The sequence below is a fragment of the Protopterus annectens genome, chromosome 4.part1 (genome assembly GCF_019279795.1).
Source record: "Protopterus annectens isolate FY-2018-M chromosome 4.part1, PAN1.0, whole genome shotgun sequence".
Lineage (NCBI taxonomy): Eukaryota > Metazoa > Chordata > Ceratodontiformes > Protopteridae > Protopterus > Protopterus annectens.
In genome coordinates, this window is record NC_056734.1 from 677,696,966 (window position 1) to 677,717,277 (window position 20,312).

The 20,312-nt window shown below is 38.8% G+C and overlaps 1 protein-coding gene across 1 annotated transcript in view; it reads left to right on the forward strand.

Moving 5' to 3' along the window:
- Positions 1-8,165: 8,165 nt before the first annotated feature.
- Positions 8,166-20,312, forward strand: part of SLCO2A1 (solute carrier organic anion transporter family member 2A1) — a 212,464-nt gene continuing 200,317 nt past the window's right edge. The window contains exon 1 of the mRNA XM_044070455.1: positions 8,166-8,445. Within this exon, the coding sequence (XP_043926390.1) occupies positions 8,365-8,445 (81 nt within the window). The 5' untranslated portion in view covers positions 8,166-8,364. The remainder of the gene's footprint in view (positions 8,446-20,312) is intronic.

The window sequence follows — 20,312 nt, forward strand, 5'->3', positions numbered from 1 at the left end:
AGAGCTAGTGATGATGTACCTGATGTAGGGTGCATAACATATACAGAAAGTATAGCAAAAGGTATGACTCCTTGTAGTGAAGAAATGCGAATAAGCACCTATCAAAACAATTATTTATGGAGGTTATACATCCACAGCAGAGTAGTAGATAGGCTGTCCTTGACTTTACCTTTAGCAGATGACACTGAGGTCCAAATGTTTGCTTTTGCATGTAACATTCAAAACTAGGTGGCAAGCACAGTTGGGAGGATGACTGGGTCTTGTTGAAAGATGGGGAATATCTACTGGTCAGAGTCTAGATACACAAGAATGACAACAGATGTGAGAAAAAGGAAAAGGGGAAGCAGACAAGATGAGATAAAATAGTGGCAAGTACATTTAGACAGAATTCACTTAATTTTGCCACCAGTCATTACTGCAGACACTCTTAGACAACTGGCTAAATAATATGATACCAGTAGCTGTACACCAAGTCAGAATAAGATGAACAGAGTTAGGTAACAATGCATTCAAAGCACTAGGAAACTAATAACAGTTTGTTAGAGTATTATAGTAGCACAATACTAAAGTGGCATCTAGTTACTGCAGGTTAGCACAGCACTGTTAACAGAAGAATGGCAAAGATTCAAATAAGCATTTTTAAGTATGCTATGCATACAACAGTTCTAGTAATTACTTTTGAAGAAGTGGAACAGTTCCAACTCTTCCACTATCATCACAAGAGAAAGTGGTCTGTGAAACGTCAAAATTACTGGTTTGAAAATTATATATAAGTTGTCAAACTTACTACTCTTAGAGTTACAAAGACATACAACTGTCAATAGCATTACATGTTAAACTTTATACAAATGTGTAAGCCCTAATTAATATCAGGTGAAGGAATGAAAAAGTATTATTTACTGCTCTGGAAGTTTTAGAAAAAGAACAGGAGATATTATCAAACACTAAGGTTGTTGGAGCAGAACTAAGAACATAAAATTACATGAGAGTTTGCTGGATTGCTTACTCAGAATGTCGACATCAAGTACTTTGCTTCTGTGTACATGATTCTAAACTCAATACTAGCAAGCACAGTACTGCATCACTACAGCTATAGCACAGCATATAAGAGAAATGCTTGATCAGCAAACACTATCAAACGCATCCAAACAGTAATACTTCCAGTACAAGGCAATTAGCACATTAAATCTTGTAAAGAGACTGTTGTATTAAATTAGTGAATGCAACTTTTCAGAAATGTCAAAAATGACGGAACTATTGGAATAAATATGCAAAAAACTCTAGCAAAGCATGGGTGTGCTTCATATGCAGTCTGACAGATTTATATAACATCTATTCATAAACACAGATGTTAGTTTCACTTAAATACCATATTTGAAACTGATTTCAGGCTATAATTTCATAAAGAATACACTCTGAATGCTAAAAATGTCATTTACAAGGTCCATGGGGGTACCTATATATATTCTAATAGTCAAAATATCACAATTCCCATGAGAAGTGTTTGGAGGAATGCAAAGCACTCTGAGGAGGTTCAGAATCAAAACAAATTCAAGCACTATTTGAGATGTTCCCACAGTTGGATCAATTCTTGGAAGCCCCCTGATTCAGTTTCCATTTGTGAGAGTCAGCCCTGGTCCTGCTCAGTTTGTCTACCATGTAATTTTCCTTTGAAGGTAGGTAAGAGTACTGTAGAATGAGATTGTGTTGAAAAACTACATCCTAGGCTATCGTGGTTAGTCTGCACACAGGGTAAGATCCAGTTCCCCCTTGCCTGTTTATGTACCACATTACTGTGGCGCTGCCTGTAAACACTTTAACAAGTCCCAGGTACCACAGATGATTGAGATAGTTAAGGGCATTTATAAGAGCTAACATCTCTTTTATGCTTATGCATTTTGGTCAGTCATTTTTGTTCCAAATCCCCTGCACTTTTATCCCGATTGACACTGGTTGCAAAGCAAAGTCTGAGGCGTCTTTTGTGACTGACTATGCTGTAACAGGAAGGGAGAATGGAAAACCTGGATTCTGAGAAATCTGGTATCTCCAACACAAAATCTCCCTTCTCACAAATCCCAAAACTGGAATCTGAAAGGTCAGGAGAAGTTGATGCTGAGACCATAGAGATTTCAACTACCATTGAATTTTTCTCATGTGGAGTCTTGTACAAGAGCTCATGAGTGTCATAGATGCCATGAGAGCCAAAATCCTGAAAAATTCCATTGCTGAGATGGTAGTCTGAGTGGAAAAAAATGCAGAAATAAATATAAATGCAGATCTATTTTTCCTGTGGAAGAAAAGCTCTGTGAACTGTGGTGTCCAGGAGATACCCAAGGAAAACAATCCTATGAGAGAGTGTCAGACAGGATGTCTGTAACTTTTCTTGGAATCCCAACCTGTGTAAGAGATACCTTGCCCAACTGAGAAACTGCTGGCACTTTGAAATAGATTCTGCAATGATAAGCAAGTTATCTAAATAAGGAAATTGATAAAGACATGCAGTCCGCAGTAGGCTATCATAGGAGCTACACACTATGTGAATACCCTGGGAGCAGCAGATAGACCAAAGGGTAACTGATAATGTAATCCAGACACAGAAAGTCTTAAGAAACATCTGAAATCTGGATCTACAGGAATGTGGTAATATGTGTCTTTTAAATCTAAGGTCACTAGAAAACTCAAATGGGGAATAAGGTTTAACAAGTTGTGAAGAGATAGCATTTTGAATGTGGGGGCTATCACAAACAGATTCAGAAAGGAAAGATCCAGAACTGGTCTTGAAGTATCTTCTTCCTTTGGTACCAGGAACATCCCATAATAAAACACTTCCCCTAACAGACGAGGGACAGCTTCTGTAACTCTCTGAGCAAGCATACTCTGAATGACTGGAGAAAAAAAGAAGCATCTAGTCTAGTGAGTGAAGAAGAATTCCCAGAAAAGGAGAGAGAGAGAGAGAGAGAGAGAGACTCCTTCTGCCAGTTGTATCCTTGATGGAGTGCTCTCAGAACCCATCTATCTGAAAGTATCTGTTGTCAAAGAGAGAGAGAGAGAGAGAGTAATAGAGGCTCTGAGTCTCTGGAAGGATTATAGGACAGCGAAGGTGCGAGTGTGTTGGAAATCCTTCATATTGTCATTCAGACTTAACAGAATGGCCTTTGTTCTGGGAGGTTCCTGCTGTCTTTTTTGAACCACCCTGCCATTGCTTGTTAAACATTTGCCAACCAGCAGCTTGCTGTGACTTTTTATTCTGCTTTTTTTTTAAGACAGCTGTGAAGGGAGTATTGAATACTTTTGCAAATTGGAGAAAGATGGCTAAGGAATCGGAGACACTCCATGAATCACTGTCCCCTATCATTACACTTTCTAATGACCTCTATAGCAGAAGGTCCAAAAACTAGTTCTTAACCCAAGGGAGAATTCAGAATTTCATTTTAACATAATCTGGGAGGTTTTGAGAATTCAGTCAGGTAAACCTCCTCATAACTGTTCTAGTGGGAGCAGCCCTGGAGATAGCATTAGCAGAATTCTTCACATATTTCAAACAATGGGTAAGTCACTTGAGACACAGAAGAAACCAAGTTCAAAGTTAATTTCTCCTTACAGGAAGAAGCAGGTGACAAAACGCTCTTTATATTCTCACAAAGGGGAAACCTAAGCTTCAGCATATGAGCATGGCATTTAAGAATTCTTAAACAAGTGATGCAGAGAATACACGTTTTCCCCAGATCTATCAAAAACCTTCTTATCCTTGTCAGAAGGAGATGGATTAGCATTAACAAAATGTTTAGCACCTGCTGGATTCACTAAAGGAACCTCTACTGAGTTTGATCTGGGATGAGTGCATAAAAACGTATGACTGAGGTAGTTTATACACTCTATCTGATTTTGAAGGGGCAGCAGCCAGACTGTTAAGAAAATTGCAGTCTATGACAAAAGCATCCTCCAAAATAGACAGAACAGTCGGAAACAGATTCTGGAACTTTCGGTTGTTTCAACTTATGATACTTCCTTTTGGACTGAGAAACATCACTGTTTTCGCACTGACATAACTGATTCATTCTGGAAATAAGTGCTTCAACAGTACAATTCTGGGGAGTGTGGCTTCAGAATTTAAATCAGAAATATGTGGGGACAACACATAATTTGTGCATTCAGAATATTTTGAGGTTCAAACTCTTGAATCTCTCAGAAAAAGAAGAATCCCTTTTTTTCGCCAGAAGTAGTCATGAGGAACGGTCAAGAGCCTGCACTAAACTCTGAGCTAAGCCCAATAAATTGCTCCAGTAAAGAGTAAATGAAGTATATATAAGTTTTTCTTTTTGACAGGAATTTCTGTAGAAACAAATACTTTTGCCAGCAAAACCCTCTTTAAGGATGGTAACTGGCTAGGTAGAGTGGCATTCCCTGACCCTTTTCCCTGAACTGAAAAGAGTGGCTCTCCCTTACCTGCCAAAGGTACCAACAATTGCAGATGACGTGCCTAACCCATGCTACATGGTGGCTGTATGGACTACACCAGCGGGACCCAAGGAAAAAGATGAGCTGCCCAAGGCATATCTCTTAACTGTCCAGATTTTCACATTTTCAGGGACCCAAGGAAAAAGATGAGCTGTCCAAGGCATATCTCTTAACTGCCCAGATTTTCACAGAATGTCCAGATTTTCACCTTAAAATGTTGGTCTGTTTGTCATAAGATTTGTGGATTTCTGTCAAATCACTGGAATGAGTTGAGGAATGAAATCAATAAATAATGACATACATTTGAGTTTCAGAATACATATCCTTTAGAAAATTAATTTTAACATGAATCCTGTTATTCTAGCTACTTTATATGTTTATAAAAGCAGTATTTAAGATGTGTCCCTATTTTGGGCCTTTATCATTCCATTATGTCGACCTTTGTACAGATTTCTTCGCCTAAGAGTTTGAGAGGTATGGTCTAAGGAACCATTTTTTTGTGTGTTTGTTTTTTGCCATAGCACATCCAACCACCTGTAGCTGAGGCACTTTAGCAGCTTGCTGTGTTGGCAAAAGCTGTTTGACAGTTTTCTTCTTTTTGTGGATGGAAGAAGGAAGAATTGAGGAATCAGTAAATTGTTTCTTGGTTAAGCCATAAAAGGTACCTGATTTTTTGACTACCCATCTACAACTGCATTGCAGCAAACACACGGTAATACAGGTCTGTCGACATTTGGCCAGTCTGAATGAAGCTCATTTTCTCTATTTGTTGTTTTTCGTAAGGGAAATATATTCACTATCATGTCCTCGTTTTACACTAACTTGGATTTTTAAAAAACTGCCCAGTGTAATGTAAATGGGTTTAGTCCATAGTCGTCGGTGCAGTTTTGATTTGTAGTGGCACTCCTCAACGGAAGCAACAAAATACTTTCATCATTATTATTATTACTACTAGTCTTTTAAAGTAGTGCGGGTACTGAACATGCAGTACACAAACTAGTTTTTGCTCGAATTCAGCTTGTGGTGTTGCTACTATGGCCCGTATTACAGTTCGTGACGTCACCACGCAGGTTAGAACCGATATGTCATCTTTCCTGGAAGGAGTATTAATCATCCGTATATTACATGTGGACATAGTAAACCTCTTGACTGCATTCCAAGCAGAAGCATGTGGCACACTTGTCTTGCGGGCAGCAGTGTGAAAGCACCCTTGGTAATCCCTGCAGCATTAAAAATAACTCATTGTAAAGAGACAGAATGGCATATATATGCGGATAATGCGTGAATTATGAGTTGCTGTACAGACATACTGCACACATTAAAGCAAACTGGATACGAATGTATACATGCTGAAGTACTGATCCAGCTCTCAGCCACACACCTCTGAAATGAGGATCAATACTTCTCATAATGTGAAGCAAATGGGCAAAATGCGGAACACCAACTAACAGCATCAACTTGGAAGCTCACTGGGTGGTTGAAATATGCCATTGCCCACTTATAGCAAGCTCTTTAAATGAATTAATATGATTCACTATTATTTTCCATGAAAGTCAGCTCAAAAAATCTTAACGCTGAATCTGTGACAGACCTTTTTACTGTGGAACTGCAAACAGTATGGTCTTATGATTCACTATTATTTTCCATGAAAGACAGCTAAAAAAATCTTGACGCTGAATCTCTTGCAGCCCCTTTTACCATAGAATTGCAAACAGTATGGACTTATGATTCACTATTATTTTCCATGAAAGTCAGCTAAAAAAACGTAACGTTGAATCTGTGACAGACCCTTTTACTGTGGAACTGCAAAGAGTATGGTCTTTTTTAAGCCTCAAAATAAGGAGGGTTCCTCATAAAGAGGTACACTTCAGACATTGTGGATCCTGTTTTGACCGGTATACATGCTCCTAAACAACAGAGGAAAGCACAAATCTTACTTAGCCATTACCCTTTATTCCAGACCTCTCAACCAATCGGGACAAATTTCAACAGAATCAGGGACAACTTGTCCCACCTTGTTACCACCTGTCCCACTTTGGGAGGGACGGTCCCTCTTTGGGCAGTTGTGTCCTGACCAAACATATTACAAATTGCAAATGTCCTGAGATTGTAGGACATAATTATGTCCCATATTTCATGTAATAGTTGCATGAAATAGTTATTTCTGTATGTAAAATACCTAAATGTTACAAGAAACAGAACAAGCAACTAAACTGCTACAAGAATAAGCACTCATGTAGGCAAAAAAGTAAAGTTCTATCCTTTGTACTGACCATGGGTATGTGTTGGCCTGTAAAATCTGATGTGTGTCCCGAATATGTCCCACTTTGGCCATTTGAAAAGGTGGCAACCCTACAAAGTCAAGAAAAAATCAGGGACAATCAGGGACACTTTTAAAATATTAGTGTTATTAACTTGAAACATTGACAGAATCAGAGCATATGAATTAATACACATTTTCTGAAATAAAAGAAGTTTATAACTCTTAATTATTGTCATTATTCATTAAGTGTAATTCACCACCTTTCCTCCAAAAGTCACTAGTTTTAGGAGGGATTAAGAGGGACAGAGTTAAAATTTGAGTCAAAATCAGGGACGTCCCTGAAAATCAGGGACAGTTGAGAGGTATGAATACCCTTACGTCTTTCTTATAGCCATATCTCTCAACCTCTTAGTGCAATAAATCTGGACAAAGCCTGACAACATGGGGGGGGGGGTGCGCAAAGGCCGAAAAATAGGGGCATAGTTTAAATATAGCTCTTATAATCTTAAAGTTGCTAGAGTAACAAGCTTTGTTTTAACATACATTTTCTGAAGGAGTTGAAGTATGAAACTAAAATGTATATCATTATTTAGTGACTTCAGTCCTCAGATCATCCCAGTGATTTGCCAGAAAACCATATATTTTATAAGGAACAGACAGATCTGGACAGTTGAGAGGTATGCGTTGCGTTAGCAATACAGTTATAAATCTAAAGCAGGATTGCCAGCTTTTCAATTGCCCAAAGTTGGACCTTTCTTAGTAGAAACGTGAGATTTTGCAAGGCAATAAAAATATACTCAGGGCCAGAGCAAACGACAGAAGTTCGATTTTTTTCCAAAATAAAATCTTAATACCTGTAGAGTTTGAGTTGCTTATTCGATTTCCTACAACATTTAGGTGTTTCATATACAAAATAACTGTTTTATGCAACTATTAAAGAAAAACATTTTTCCATTTTTTTCTCCGCAGCACACAACTGCCCAAAAAGGGACTGAGCCTCTCAACGACCAACAGGTGGTAATCTTAAAAGCCAGTTGGAGGCATGTAAGTGATCACGGACTGCTTTCCCTTTTATTAAAAGCTTCGGGGCTGGTATATGCAGGAAATCTAAAGGTTCTGTTCTTGCAGGCTCCCCTCTTGGACTTGGAGATCGGGGACATAAGTTGTAATACATAAACGTTAACATGGATTTTTATGTCATCCACTTCAAATCTGGTTACTCCTTGTAAGAGAGAGGGGAAAAGCTGGATGCTTTCCAAAGGAGGAGCAAACACGAGGAGGAGTTCTGCATTCTCCACTTAATCATACCTGTTGCAGTAGACTGCACTTTTTCTTTAAAGGAACCAGTTACGCACATGAGGAGGGAGGGAGACTGCACTGTTTCATCGTCACTGTTTTTCCCTCCCTGCAGCTGGACCCATATATAACCCTGCTACACTGATCCGCGCTACCGCCACCAGTAACAGTAGCAGGGCAAAGGGGATCGCTAGTTTTTTTTTTAGTATTTATTTTCTTTCCATTGTTGTTGCTTCAGTTTCAAGTTGTAACAGTTGTCAAAAAGGATTGGTTGCATCGCTGTTAGTTTTTTTTTCTTCAGACTCAGATTTTTTGTAACACAGTGAAGGCACATTTGCTACTTAGACATGGTAGTCCAGCAGCAAATGGGGGGCAGCAGGTCAATGCTGAGGAGTCGCTGCCCACGAGGGATATTCTGCAATATCAAGGTGAGCAATTCCATGTAGCTTCTATGGCTTGCATCTTGCACTCACTTTGGCTGTGCTGAAGCCATGTGGGCAGTTCCGTAGATTGTAATGTTTTCATAGGAAGCTTGACTGCATTAATTAGAGATAATAGTCACGTAATTGCAAGATATTAAAGTAATTGTTCTGTAATTTGTACATGTTGACAGATTGACATACACTACTGTGTGGGTTAGATGGATTTTAAGGTGTGCAAACCTTTTTAATAGTGTAGCCCGCTAAAACAGGTACCAATGCTGATTAAATAAATGTGGAACAAATATACAGAATTCATATAATTCTACTTCTTCTGCTGAAGGAGTCTGCAGAAAATTGCATATTACATACCTCTCAACTGTCCCTAATTTTCAGGGATTTCTCTGATCTTGACTCAAATTTTAACTCTGTTCCTCTTGATCTCTTCTAAAACTAGTGACTTTTGGAAAAAAAGTTGGTGAGTTAAGCTTAATAAATAATGACAATAATTAGAGTTATAGACTTTTTACTTCAGAAAATGTATATCAATTCTTATTGTCTTAGTCTATCAATGTCTCAGGTTAATATCATTAAGATTGTGAAAGGGTCCCTGACTGTCTCTGAATATTTCTAGATTTGTGCCTGGTTATGTTGAGATTTGTCCGATTCATTGTGAGCTGTGATTTAACATAGTGCACACTGTTCAGTCAGATTACTATAGTTGGAGGAAGTTATTGGATTCATGCAAATCAATGTAGTATCAAGTGACAACAAAACAGTGAGTTTGGATACTATTGAAAAAAAGTAAGTGACTTACTAGAGTCACCACAGTGCAAGTGTGGGTTATGGAAATCATTCATAAAATAGTGAGCTATAATCCCTTCACCATCAACAATATTAACTCCTGGCAAAACTGAGTTGTGGAGCAGAAAACACTTCCCATTTTGCTTTTGGGCTGATTCCCCCTCACCTTTACATTTTTTATCTATACTTATTTTTATCTCTGTATGAGCGGTGGTGGTGCTGCGGTAGCGTTGTCGCATCACAGTAAGACGTTGTCATGTTCGATTCTCAGCTACGAGTCTTCTGTGTGGAGACATGCGTGAATGGGCGTACCTTCGTTGAAGGTTGTGCGTCACGGCCGGCAACTCTGCACGTAAAAATCTACTGCCAATCATTAGCGGACCGGAGTTCCACTGTGGCGACCCCTAAAAGCCGAAAGACACAACAACTTCTTTTCATCTCTGTGATCCCTTTCAAGTGTATAGAATTTAAAAATATCCTGAAATAATATCTCCTGCAACACTTGCAGGTTTGAAATAAAATACTAGAAAAGGCCATATGTACAGGTGGGTCTGTGTATGCATAGATGGACTACATGAGTGCATTTATATGTTCATGCATGTATACTGACAATAAATTGTAGTCATTGTGTTGACATACTTTTAATCCACATCAGTATATTAAGATACAGTGAGCATGGGGTGTGCTGGGAAGATGAAAGTTGGAATGTGGCTGCCAGTTCTTCACAGAAACTTTATTGTCCTGCAGTTTTCCCCTGTCAGAAATGTAGTTAAAGACAATCTTAAATGCTTAGATGGTCAATATGAAACAAAAGTTAGGCAAGTTATCTAATCAGTGCTTTGAAATAAATAACAAGATTGTCAAGGAGCCCTCCTATATGAACTCAAGGATTTTGACCTGTCTCATTAAACAATGGATTCCTTTGGATTAGCGGCATAATGTTTAAAAAAAAAAACCTGAAAAATAAACATCTTTCCAACATGTTTCTAAAAGTAGTGCTTGGAAAAGCCCATCCCTTCAAGCAGCATTATATAAAAAAAGAAATTCAACACTAAGCACTTCCTTTTATGCAGGGCAAGTCCCATACTTCTCATGTTATGGACCACCTTATATTAGATATCATTAGCCCTAATGTCACAATGCTATGAAGTACCATTGGTGAAACTGCCTACCAGCAAAAAAAAAAAAAAAAGTCAAATCCAGACCAGCCCAATGACATTTTTGAAACTTAAATGTTTGGCAAGCTCTGATTCAAGTCTTTCTGCTTGAAAGTGTATCTGGGTTCACTTTCTTTCCTTGACCTCTATTTTCTATTACTTCTTACTTGTCTGATCTCTGTTTGTGTACAAACTTAAATAATCTGTGCGTTTCTTGTTTTGTGATTATGTTTACATGTGCATGCACAGAATACGTTTTTTTTCATTGTCTTAAATATTACCTCAAGATCAGTGAATGGCAGATTTGCCATATTGTCTAAATATATGTTTTAAGTGTGAAGTTTTTATTTCAGGACTTGGAAAAAATCTGCAGCCTTTCACAACAACATAAAAACTGTGCTATGAATATAAACATTTTACTTGAGTAGATCTTGTTTTCTACCTTGCAGTTACAGCAACCTTGGAAAATATGAAACAGTATTGACATGCTTGCTGTTACATAGCTTTCAACTAGTCAGAGACAAATCTGAACAGAATCTGGGATAAATCCAGAAATAATCACAATCAGGGATACTTTTAAAATATTAGTACTGTTAACCTGAGACATTGGAAAATAAGAGAATGTGAATTAATATACATTTTCTGTAGTAAACGAAGTCTGTAACTGTAATTACTGTCATTATTTATTGTGTAATTCTCCTTTTCTCCAAAAGTCGCCAGTTTTAGGAGGGATTAAAAGGGACAGAGCTAAAATTTAAGTCAAAATCAGGGACAGTTGAGATGTAAGCTGTGTCTGTTTCATTCTGCACTACACTAAACAAGCCTGTTTTAAAAGTGCATGCCATTTGTTGACGTCTTGAATTTTTAATAGATTTGTAACTGTGATACTGCATACTGTGGCCATGAGTTTAAAATGTATACCTCAGGGAGAGGCATATAAGTTTAACAAAACAGCAGGGTTGTGTGATTTGTTACTCAATGTTTCTGACTATAAGAAAGTAAGAAATATGTTGTTCTTCCTACATTCATCAAATGCCAAATAATTTCTCAGCTTTCTGGATAGAGACATGGAATCTTTAAAGTAAATCAGTAGTATAATAGATCAGTGTAATCAAGGTAAAGAATGTACGTAGAAGGTAGCTTCTCACACGAAGAGAAATGTCTGTGAGCTACATTTAAAGTATGATTCTGGCATGGAGTCTGAGCGCTAGACTTACTCCCTTGAAATCAGAAGCAATTCTGCAATTAACTGAAGTACTAAAATATAGTTTTGTCAATCTTAAAATATACAGAAATTATGCCTAAAACTGAATTGTATCAAACAGTACCCTATAACTTTAACAGAATCCTATCTTACACTGTATCAAATCCTAGTAATAAATCAAAGTAAATGATGCTGTCTATCCTTCAAAGCTTCAAGATGTTTAATGTATAAAGTGGGAATTAGAGGTTAATGGTTCCACTGTTAGCAGCAGGGTAATGAAAATAGAATAATTTATCATTAACAGCTGCTAGTTCCATGATGCCGTACAACAGAAGTAAGACATTTCATCTAATGTGTGCTTATTTTGATATGTAGTGCACAGGCACATGTAAGTGCACCACAGAGAGAATATAGGCACATACTTGAGTGGGCTATTTCCAAGCAGGGGTGTATCCAGATATTTACATTTTGTTGTTACTCTCATGAGTTACCTACCTATAATTTTAAAAATGTACTCAATGCTCAGGTTGCTACCCCCCAGACATAGGAAGGGGACCGTTATGTACAAGTGTTGCCCATTAAAAGCTGTTTCAGAGATGTATTCCTTTCCCATAAGCATTCCTTGTATATACCTCTATACTGTAAATATTTGTTTACACAGTTCTAAACATTCTGTGCTTTAAGTATTGAAGTTTCCAAGAGATGCACAGAAAAAAATGTACTCATTTAAGTACACTGTGTATTCCTAGCTACACCCTTGCGTCCAAGGTATCATTTAGCTGAAATTATAAACTGAAGGCTGTTGCTAAAATCTGCAGCCTCCTTATAAAGCAATTGTGTGTGTGTGTGTGTGTGTGTGTGTGTGTGTGTGTGTGTGTGTGTGTGTGTGTGTGTGTGCAATTTAGATATGCATGAACCTTTGCATATGCAAGTGAGTTTGTGCGTTCAAACACAGGGAAGCAGGGGAGGATACTGTTGACATGACGAGGTGTGAAGTTTTTACATGCTGCTTTACAAGTTTCACACTGAAGCTCTTATTAGAAAATCAGGGAAAAACTTTGACCGATTAACTTTTGGCATGTGTCACTTCTGACTTGTGTGATTCTATTATTTGACAGCACTACATTATCTAAATACAAATAAATCGCAATTATTTACAAAAATGATGTTTTACTGGTGTTAGAAAAAGGCAAATAACACACTCTCCCTCTTTAGAAGTCCAAACAGTTGCTTAATATTTATCATTTAAATGGGGGATGGATTTATTTAGACATTAATTTATTCTTCAAAAATGGCCATAAACCCAAAAAAAAGGTGTCTGTTTTACAGGTACTAAACAATGTAATCATATTCATTCACATTTTAGTACTAGCCAAAGTAAGTTTAAATTGTTTATTACATGCCCCTCTTATACTGTTTCATTCTTTACTAAGTGGGTAAGGGTACTACTCACAAATTATTATTTTCCATCCTCAACAGGAGTGGCAGATACATATAAATATAAGTTAAGTATACAAGAAATGACAGATAAGGCAGCCACAAAAGTAACAACATTTAGGAGCTAACAAATACGCTATAGTGTGGATCCGAAACACTGTAAGAAATGTAGGAACAAGAAGGAATGTAAGACAAGGAAAACAGGAATGCTTCATCAGTGATAAATCACATGTGCCATTGTTGTGTAAATTTTTAGAAGTGATTTATTATTTTATTCAGTAAGGTGTTTGGAAATTAAATTGAAAAATGCATTTGTCATGCCTTTATTTTATTAATTTACAGCTATTGTTAAACAGCTGTATTTTCATATTATCCCAAAGACATGCTGTAGGTGGATTGGATACTCTAAATCGGCCCTAGGCATGTGTGTGCCTTCCGTGGAAGGTTGTGCACCGGGCTGGCAACTTGACACTGTAAAACTCCACTGCCAATCATGAGCAGACAGGTGATCCACTGTGGTGACCCCTAACCAGGAAAAGCCAAAAGAAGCAGAAGAAGAAGAAGATGATTATAGTAGTTTTTAGCACCAAAAACAATGATTGCAGTACATTCCATTGAAAGTGAACATGAATGCAGTGTATCATCAAAACTAGCAAAAACTCCAAACATTTTCCAAGATGGGCAAGAACACCAACACCTCACCACACATACCTGCAATTTCATATATATATCAACCACTTTGTATAATATCTGTCCTCCTTCCACTTTTTGAAAAATTTGAACTGCAACACTGTCAGGATATTACCACTGCACCCAGTAAACTGGCATTTGATTAAACAAGCTGAGCATTCATACAAATAGATAAATGGTTATCTGTATGTGTGTGTGTGTGTGTGTGCGTGTGTGTGTGTGTATGTGTGTGTGTTTGTGTGTGTGTTTGTGTGTGTGTGTGTGTGTGTGTGTGTGTGTGTGTATTCAGTCAAACACAAATTAATGTGTGTCTATGTATATATAAATATAAATATATGTGGGTGTGTCTGTGTGCGTATGTGGCTTATCATTCTTTTGTTGACTGTTTAGTATTTCAAAATAAACTTTTGATTGATTTGTGTGAATGTCAGAATAGGGTAATGGATTTGTGGAGGTGAGCATGCATTAAGAGTTGGGAATGTGTGTGTGTGTGTGTGTGTGTGTGTGTGTGTGTGTGTGTGTGTGCGCGCACATATGAGTATTAGTGGGTTAGGCTCAGAGTAAGGGTTAGGCAAGGGGACAGATAGCAAGAGTGTACGTGGGAGTGTTTGAGTTTTAAGATTAGAATTAGAAGTTAGGATTTAGATGGAGCACTCTGTGTGTTAGTGTGTGTGTGTGTGTGTGTGTGTGTGTGTGTGTGTGTGTGTGTGTGTGTGTGTGTGTGTGCTAGGTATTGTGTGCATTGTGTGTTCAAGATGTCTTGTGTAGTGGTAGTGTAATGAGAAGAGCTTTACTAATGTAACATGTAGGATTTAGTTTCGAAGGAGGGTCAGATGAGGGTTAGGGTTAGCATGTGCCCTATCCCACCCTTTTAGATGGTGTTGCACACAGGATAAGTTAGTACAGGTGAAGGAACAATATGTAGTCTTCTGTGTACCCTGACAAATTGACAGTAGCAATGTGCCATCACACAGAACACAATGCAGCATCCAGACATCCAGAGTTGTGTGACAGTTATGGAGGGCAGTGCATGGTCAAGTGACACTGTGCTTCAGGCATCTTTTTTTACACTACAGAAATGGGGGAATAGTGAGGCTCCCATCACCATTTTCACAGATGACTGGAACACAGAGATAAATGACAGTTTACACTTTCAGGGTGAGGGGACTACAGGTCACTGTAAGCAGAGATGAGCACCATGGAGAAGGTAAGTATCTTTATCAAATATGATCTCCTCTATGGTGGGGACGGCGGACCTATTGCAGGCCCAGATACAGAGGCAGTTGGAACTGGAGATTTGTCAGACATGCACTGTGGAACCTGAAATATGGACCTGGTGCCACGAAAACTGTGCAGGCCTAGTTGCTCACCTGGGCAGAGAGATGGCAGAGCAGGATGAAATGAACCAGTATGAAACATGCAAAAAAAGCCACATCTCCAGATCAGCATGCATCATGGGAAACCCAACCATTGCCTTAGTGATGCAGATATATGTGTGACATATCTGGGTTATCTGATGTATCCACCATAGATACGAACATGCCTGTGAACACAGGCTAATCTGGGGTGCAGCTCATGGATGCTGGCAGTGAATAACATTCTTAGAGCAATGCCCTTCTAGCCATGTAGCCCACCATGGAATGCATAAGGCAGATAATAGTATTGTACCCAGATTCCACAGTCTTATGAAGGCCATGCACAGCAGAAACCATTGCCATTTCCACATGTATAACAGTGGATTGTGAAAAGATTACAGCCCCGCAATCTGTAAGTTGAATTCAAGCTTTGCCAAGGACTGTGTTGGACAGCAGACAGTGCTGTGTTGCATTGCTGGTAACCTTACAGTGGGTATGGGAATGTCAGAAGCAGTGGACTCATTCCTTCCTGATGGTTTACCACTAGCACTGACTGTGATATCAGTGATGTTGAAAGGCCCCACAATGAGGTTAGCTGGTGTGATGCTACACTGTACTGTTTGCTGGGTGTACAGGAAGGAGGCTAAATTATTTCCCTTGCCAGTAGGGCAATTTCCAACCATGATTGAGATGAATACTGTCAATAGGTCATGTGAGTGTGAGTCTATGTACAAGTTGTCATCATCATTAGACTCCAGTAGGAACTGGCCTCAATCTTTTGTTGTTGCTCACTCTAGACATGTCACAGTACAGACAGTGTTCCCTGTGCATACAGAAACATAACAGACATAACATACCATGTGATTACTTTCACACACCCTGTGCCCCATGATATGCATGCTGCAGACAGATGCATCCTCCTAGCCAAATTGTGCACTTACCTGCGGTAGTGGTTTCATATGTCTGATTATCCGATTTTCCTATGATGGACAGAGGTGGTGGTTACTGGATATAGTATTGTTTTGGTACACAGACAGTATGCCCTGCTCTCTCTCTCTCTCTATATATATATATATATATGCTAGAAGGGTTACAGCCCATGTTGTAGCACGCTCTTCTGTTATGTTGCATGCCTTCTTTGTAGCTGTTCATACCATAATATTTACATGCTTCCAACACTGATGTATGGTGTTATTCCTCTCACCCACTGCATTAACATTGTACACCAAGGATTCCCATACATAGTCATGTAGAGGCTGGCAGGCTGAGCATCCAAGTGCTCCGGATTATGCTGAACACATGGCATTTAACGATGAGCAAAGTTACTGTTGCACTGTTCTGCAATGAACAGCTGTGGCTCCGCTATACAGATTCTGAGTGGTTTGTGTACCACAATTACTGCCAATTGGCATTGTGGTATACAAACCAATGCATAGCTCTGCTGCCCTTCCTATGTAAACAAGTGCAGTACTATAGTCAGAAATTTAAGGCACACCTTCTCTTTAGTTTCAGTTTCATAAAACATTGTTGCACACATACAAGTCATCATACTGCAGTATTGGAGCCCTTTTGATATGCCTCATGGCTTCCCCTCTACCCCACTTGTGCAAAAATGCAAATATGGGAAACATATGTAGCAACTGTGAATATCTGCTTGGATACAATGTCTGCTGCAAGCCTTCTCGCTTCTGTTGATTGAAACAGTTATAACTCCCTCCTCCCTCCCAGAGAAGATGCATAATCCTTATACAAGCAGTATGTTATTACTGTAAACAGTTTCAGAAAACAGCCAAGAGAGCTGACTCTGTTATATAGCACCTTATGATGACTTCTTGCTGTGGGAATTTGTTTATCTGGATTTGCAGCTTATTTTGCCTGCAAACATTTTCACTTTTTTTTTTAAATACGTGACTTGTTTGAATGTTGCGCATTAGTGTTTTTTGTTTCGTGAGGTGTATTTTTCAGTTATCTGAATATCCTGCTTTCTTTAGGTGTATTTTTATTTTCACACATCTGAATGTCTTATGTTCCCTAACTGTAATGTCTTAAACTAATCTTTCTCACTCTTTTACACCCTTCTGTGATGTGTCCAGCTACATTTGAAGCTTGCTTTGTACCAGAAATTATTCCAAGACAAAACATCTTGGAAGTGACCATGCTGCAGTCTGTTTTTTGTTACAGCTAAGCTAAAATAAAACAAGTGAAGGTTTAGAATACCTCTTTTGAAGTAACTTGGTAAATGTGCAGTTCTGGTGCTATGTAGATGGCCTTCCTAATTTGTCACCTTAGAGTATGTTAATGGTTGTTGCATCAAGTACCCTACCAGACCGGCTACATTGGTAGGGAGTGACTATACACTAGACTGGGGAGAGAAAAAAATGAGCTACAATTATTCCTATCCCTATGGCTCATTACTGTCCAATCTACCAGCTAACCACACAGCCTGTTAGTGTTCTGGGCATACTCTGTATTTAAAAACTGCAGAAAAAAACTAATCATCTTAGTGATTGTCTTAGTTTAAAATGTCCATAAATGTAGCCTTCAGAAAATATTGTGACAAGGGGGGGGTTAAATTGTTTCAGGTCTATATTTCTGTTTAGCTATGAATAAAGGACCATCACAACAATTTATAGTCCAGTATCCTACCTGAATGACACTGCATTATTATTTTGATTGGGTTCCCTTACAGATGGGATTGTAGTTTGTCATTACTGATGATGACTATTAGGGATACATACTGTATAGCTAAGTGTCTTTGAATTTTATTATGTTTGAATTTTATTAAGAATTTCTGCACCATAAAACTCCTGCCCCCCCCCCATTACTGTAACTTACACTGACTTTAGTGCCTGCTAACTCTGTTCACAGATAGTAGCCTGCCATAGGTCTCTGTTGTTAGATTAAGTTACCAAGTAGTGATGGAGGATATTTCTTAGAATTGGGCACCTTTCTAGATTGGAGATACGGTTATAAGTTATCACTAGTTGTGAAAAGGTTAGGTTGTGGTGAAGTTCACTCCACTAAAGTTGTCTCCATTTTACAGATGTTCTACCACACTCCGTGGCAATGGCACATTTTATGCAATGCAAAAATTGGGTGTTCCACATTTTGACCATTTGTCACACATTGTTAGGGTCTGCGTTCCACATTGGCCTCTTAAGAGGTTGAGACCTATGCTGGCAGGTGCCCCTGGCCCAAACAGCCACCTTCCATGCGTACTGAGTACCAGAAGCAGGACATCATTCTCTGCAGGGCTGAACTTGTCCAACCTCTGCCTTCCATCTTCTTTGATGAACATGTGTATATCTAATGGGACAAGATATCAATGCCTTAAAAGGCATGTGCTTTTGCTCAGAGGTAGCTGCATCAGAGTGACTCCTGGCTGCCATACATGCATAGTACTGAATATGATGGGGGTGGCTACAGTGTGTGGGTGTCAAATGTGCTGCAAACCTGCTGAGAACTGCCTCGATGTGGTTGTCCCAGTGTGATATGGTGTTTTGTATACTCTGTTAGCATATTTGAGCAGAAGTACCTGAGTGCATGTGGTGCAAATGCTGGTTTTACAGAACCTAGGGCTGCTTGGATACAGGAGGAGTTTAGCCATCCTGTGTCAGTTGGGTGCTATCCCTTGTTAGGTTTGTATGTGCATGTGTATGAGTGTAGTGTGTTACAAATGTTGCTGTTCTAGAGGCCATGGCTGCCTGGATATTGGGACGATGGCCTGTCATCCTGTTTCAGAGGGCTTTCATCCCATGCTAGGTTTTATATGAACAGGTGCATGACTGCAGTATATTAAACATAGTGGTGTTACAGAGGATGGGCTCACTGGATATTAGCTGTATGTGTGTGTGTGTGTGTGTGTGTGTGTGTGTGTGTGTGTGTGTGTGTGTGTGTGTGTGTGTGTGTGTGTGTGTGTGGGGGGGTTGGCTGTCTTGTGTTGGTGGGCTGCAGTCCTTTTCTAGGTATGCAATTGAACATGTAAATAAGGACAGTGGCATACAGCTATATCCACCTGTTGTATATGTACACCTCTCATATATTTTTATCTACACTACTGTTTCGATACAGGCAGTATTCCAAAGGTTATTAATAACTTATAAATTGTATTGCACATATATCCCTTATTACAGTACTGTAGATCTCTGTGTCCTAGGTTTATGATGCTTTTGTGTTGACTGAATGTCATTCTAGCTGTTTTATTAGGTCTGCTGTTTGTTTCTCTTTGATGCATGCTTTGGCATCCAAAATGGCAGAGCACCTGCAAATATCACTGTGAAAGTACTATGTTGCATCTTATTTATGTTATTGAGGCTAGATTCCCCCTTTCTGTATGAACTGCCATGTTTCACATGTGCTCATCACTGACATAAGTTACTAATACCGTCAGCTGCATAGCACAGCATGATGCATGTGCCCAGTTATTCATGTAGACTATCCAGGCATACACATTGCATATATACAAGTTGAGGGCGTATGCTGTATAAGATTCTTAGTGTTGTGAAGGCTGTGATTCTTATGCTGCCATTTTGTTTTGCATTATATTCTCAGAGATGGCTGATAATGCTAGTTCCTGTACCTCTCAACCCACAGACATTGACAGTCTGGATAAAGTGTTTTGAAAAATAGGTACATCTGGCAAAAAGATTTGGACAGGTAATTACCATAAAATTTGCATACCTCATAGTGTAACCCCCTCCAACTTACAGTAAGATTGTGGGATACCAAAGCTCAGAACCTGACTTAAAAAACTTAGCTGCAAAATTATGAAAATGTAAACAGAACTATCATGCTTTGTTTCAGATTAATGTTGGACTATGACTGACTATTAAGAAACTAAGAAAGTAAAATATAAAAAGAACTATTCTGAATTCCCCAAAATGCACACACACACACACACACACACACACACACACACACACACACACACACACACACACACACACCCAGAGTCAGTGACCACCACCCTGCAGCACTTGTGTCTGCAAACCCCCATGGCCACAAGAGATGATATTTCTACTAATAAAAACAATATGTAGCAAAAAAGCAGGGCACCAGAAAATGACAGACAAGGACAATAAGATATCAAGCCCATAGATTATCTGCCTGATAAAAACAGTGAGAATAAAACAGTATAACACAATCACTGGATAACCAAAAATAAAACTGCTAAGTCCTGTACCAAAATACAACAAAGTAGATCATATAAACAACATTAAGTACCAAAAG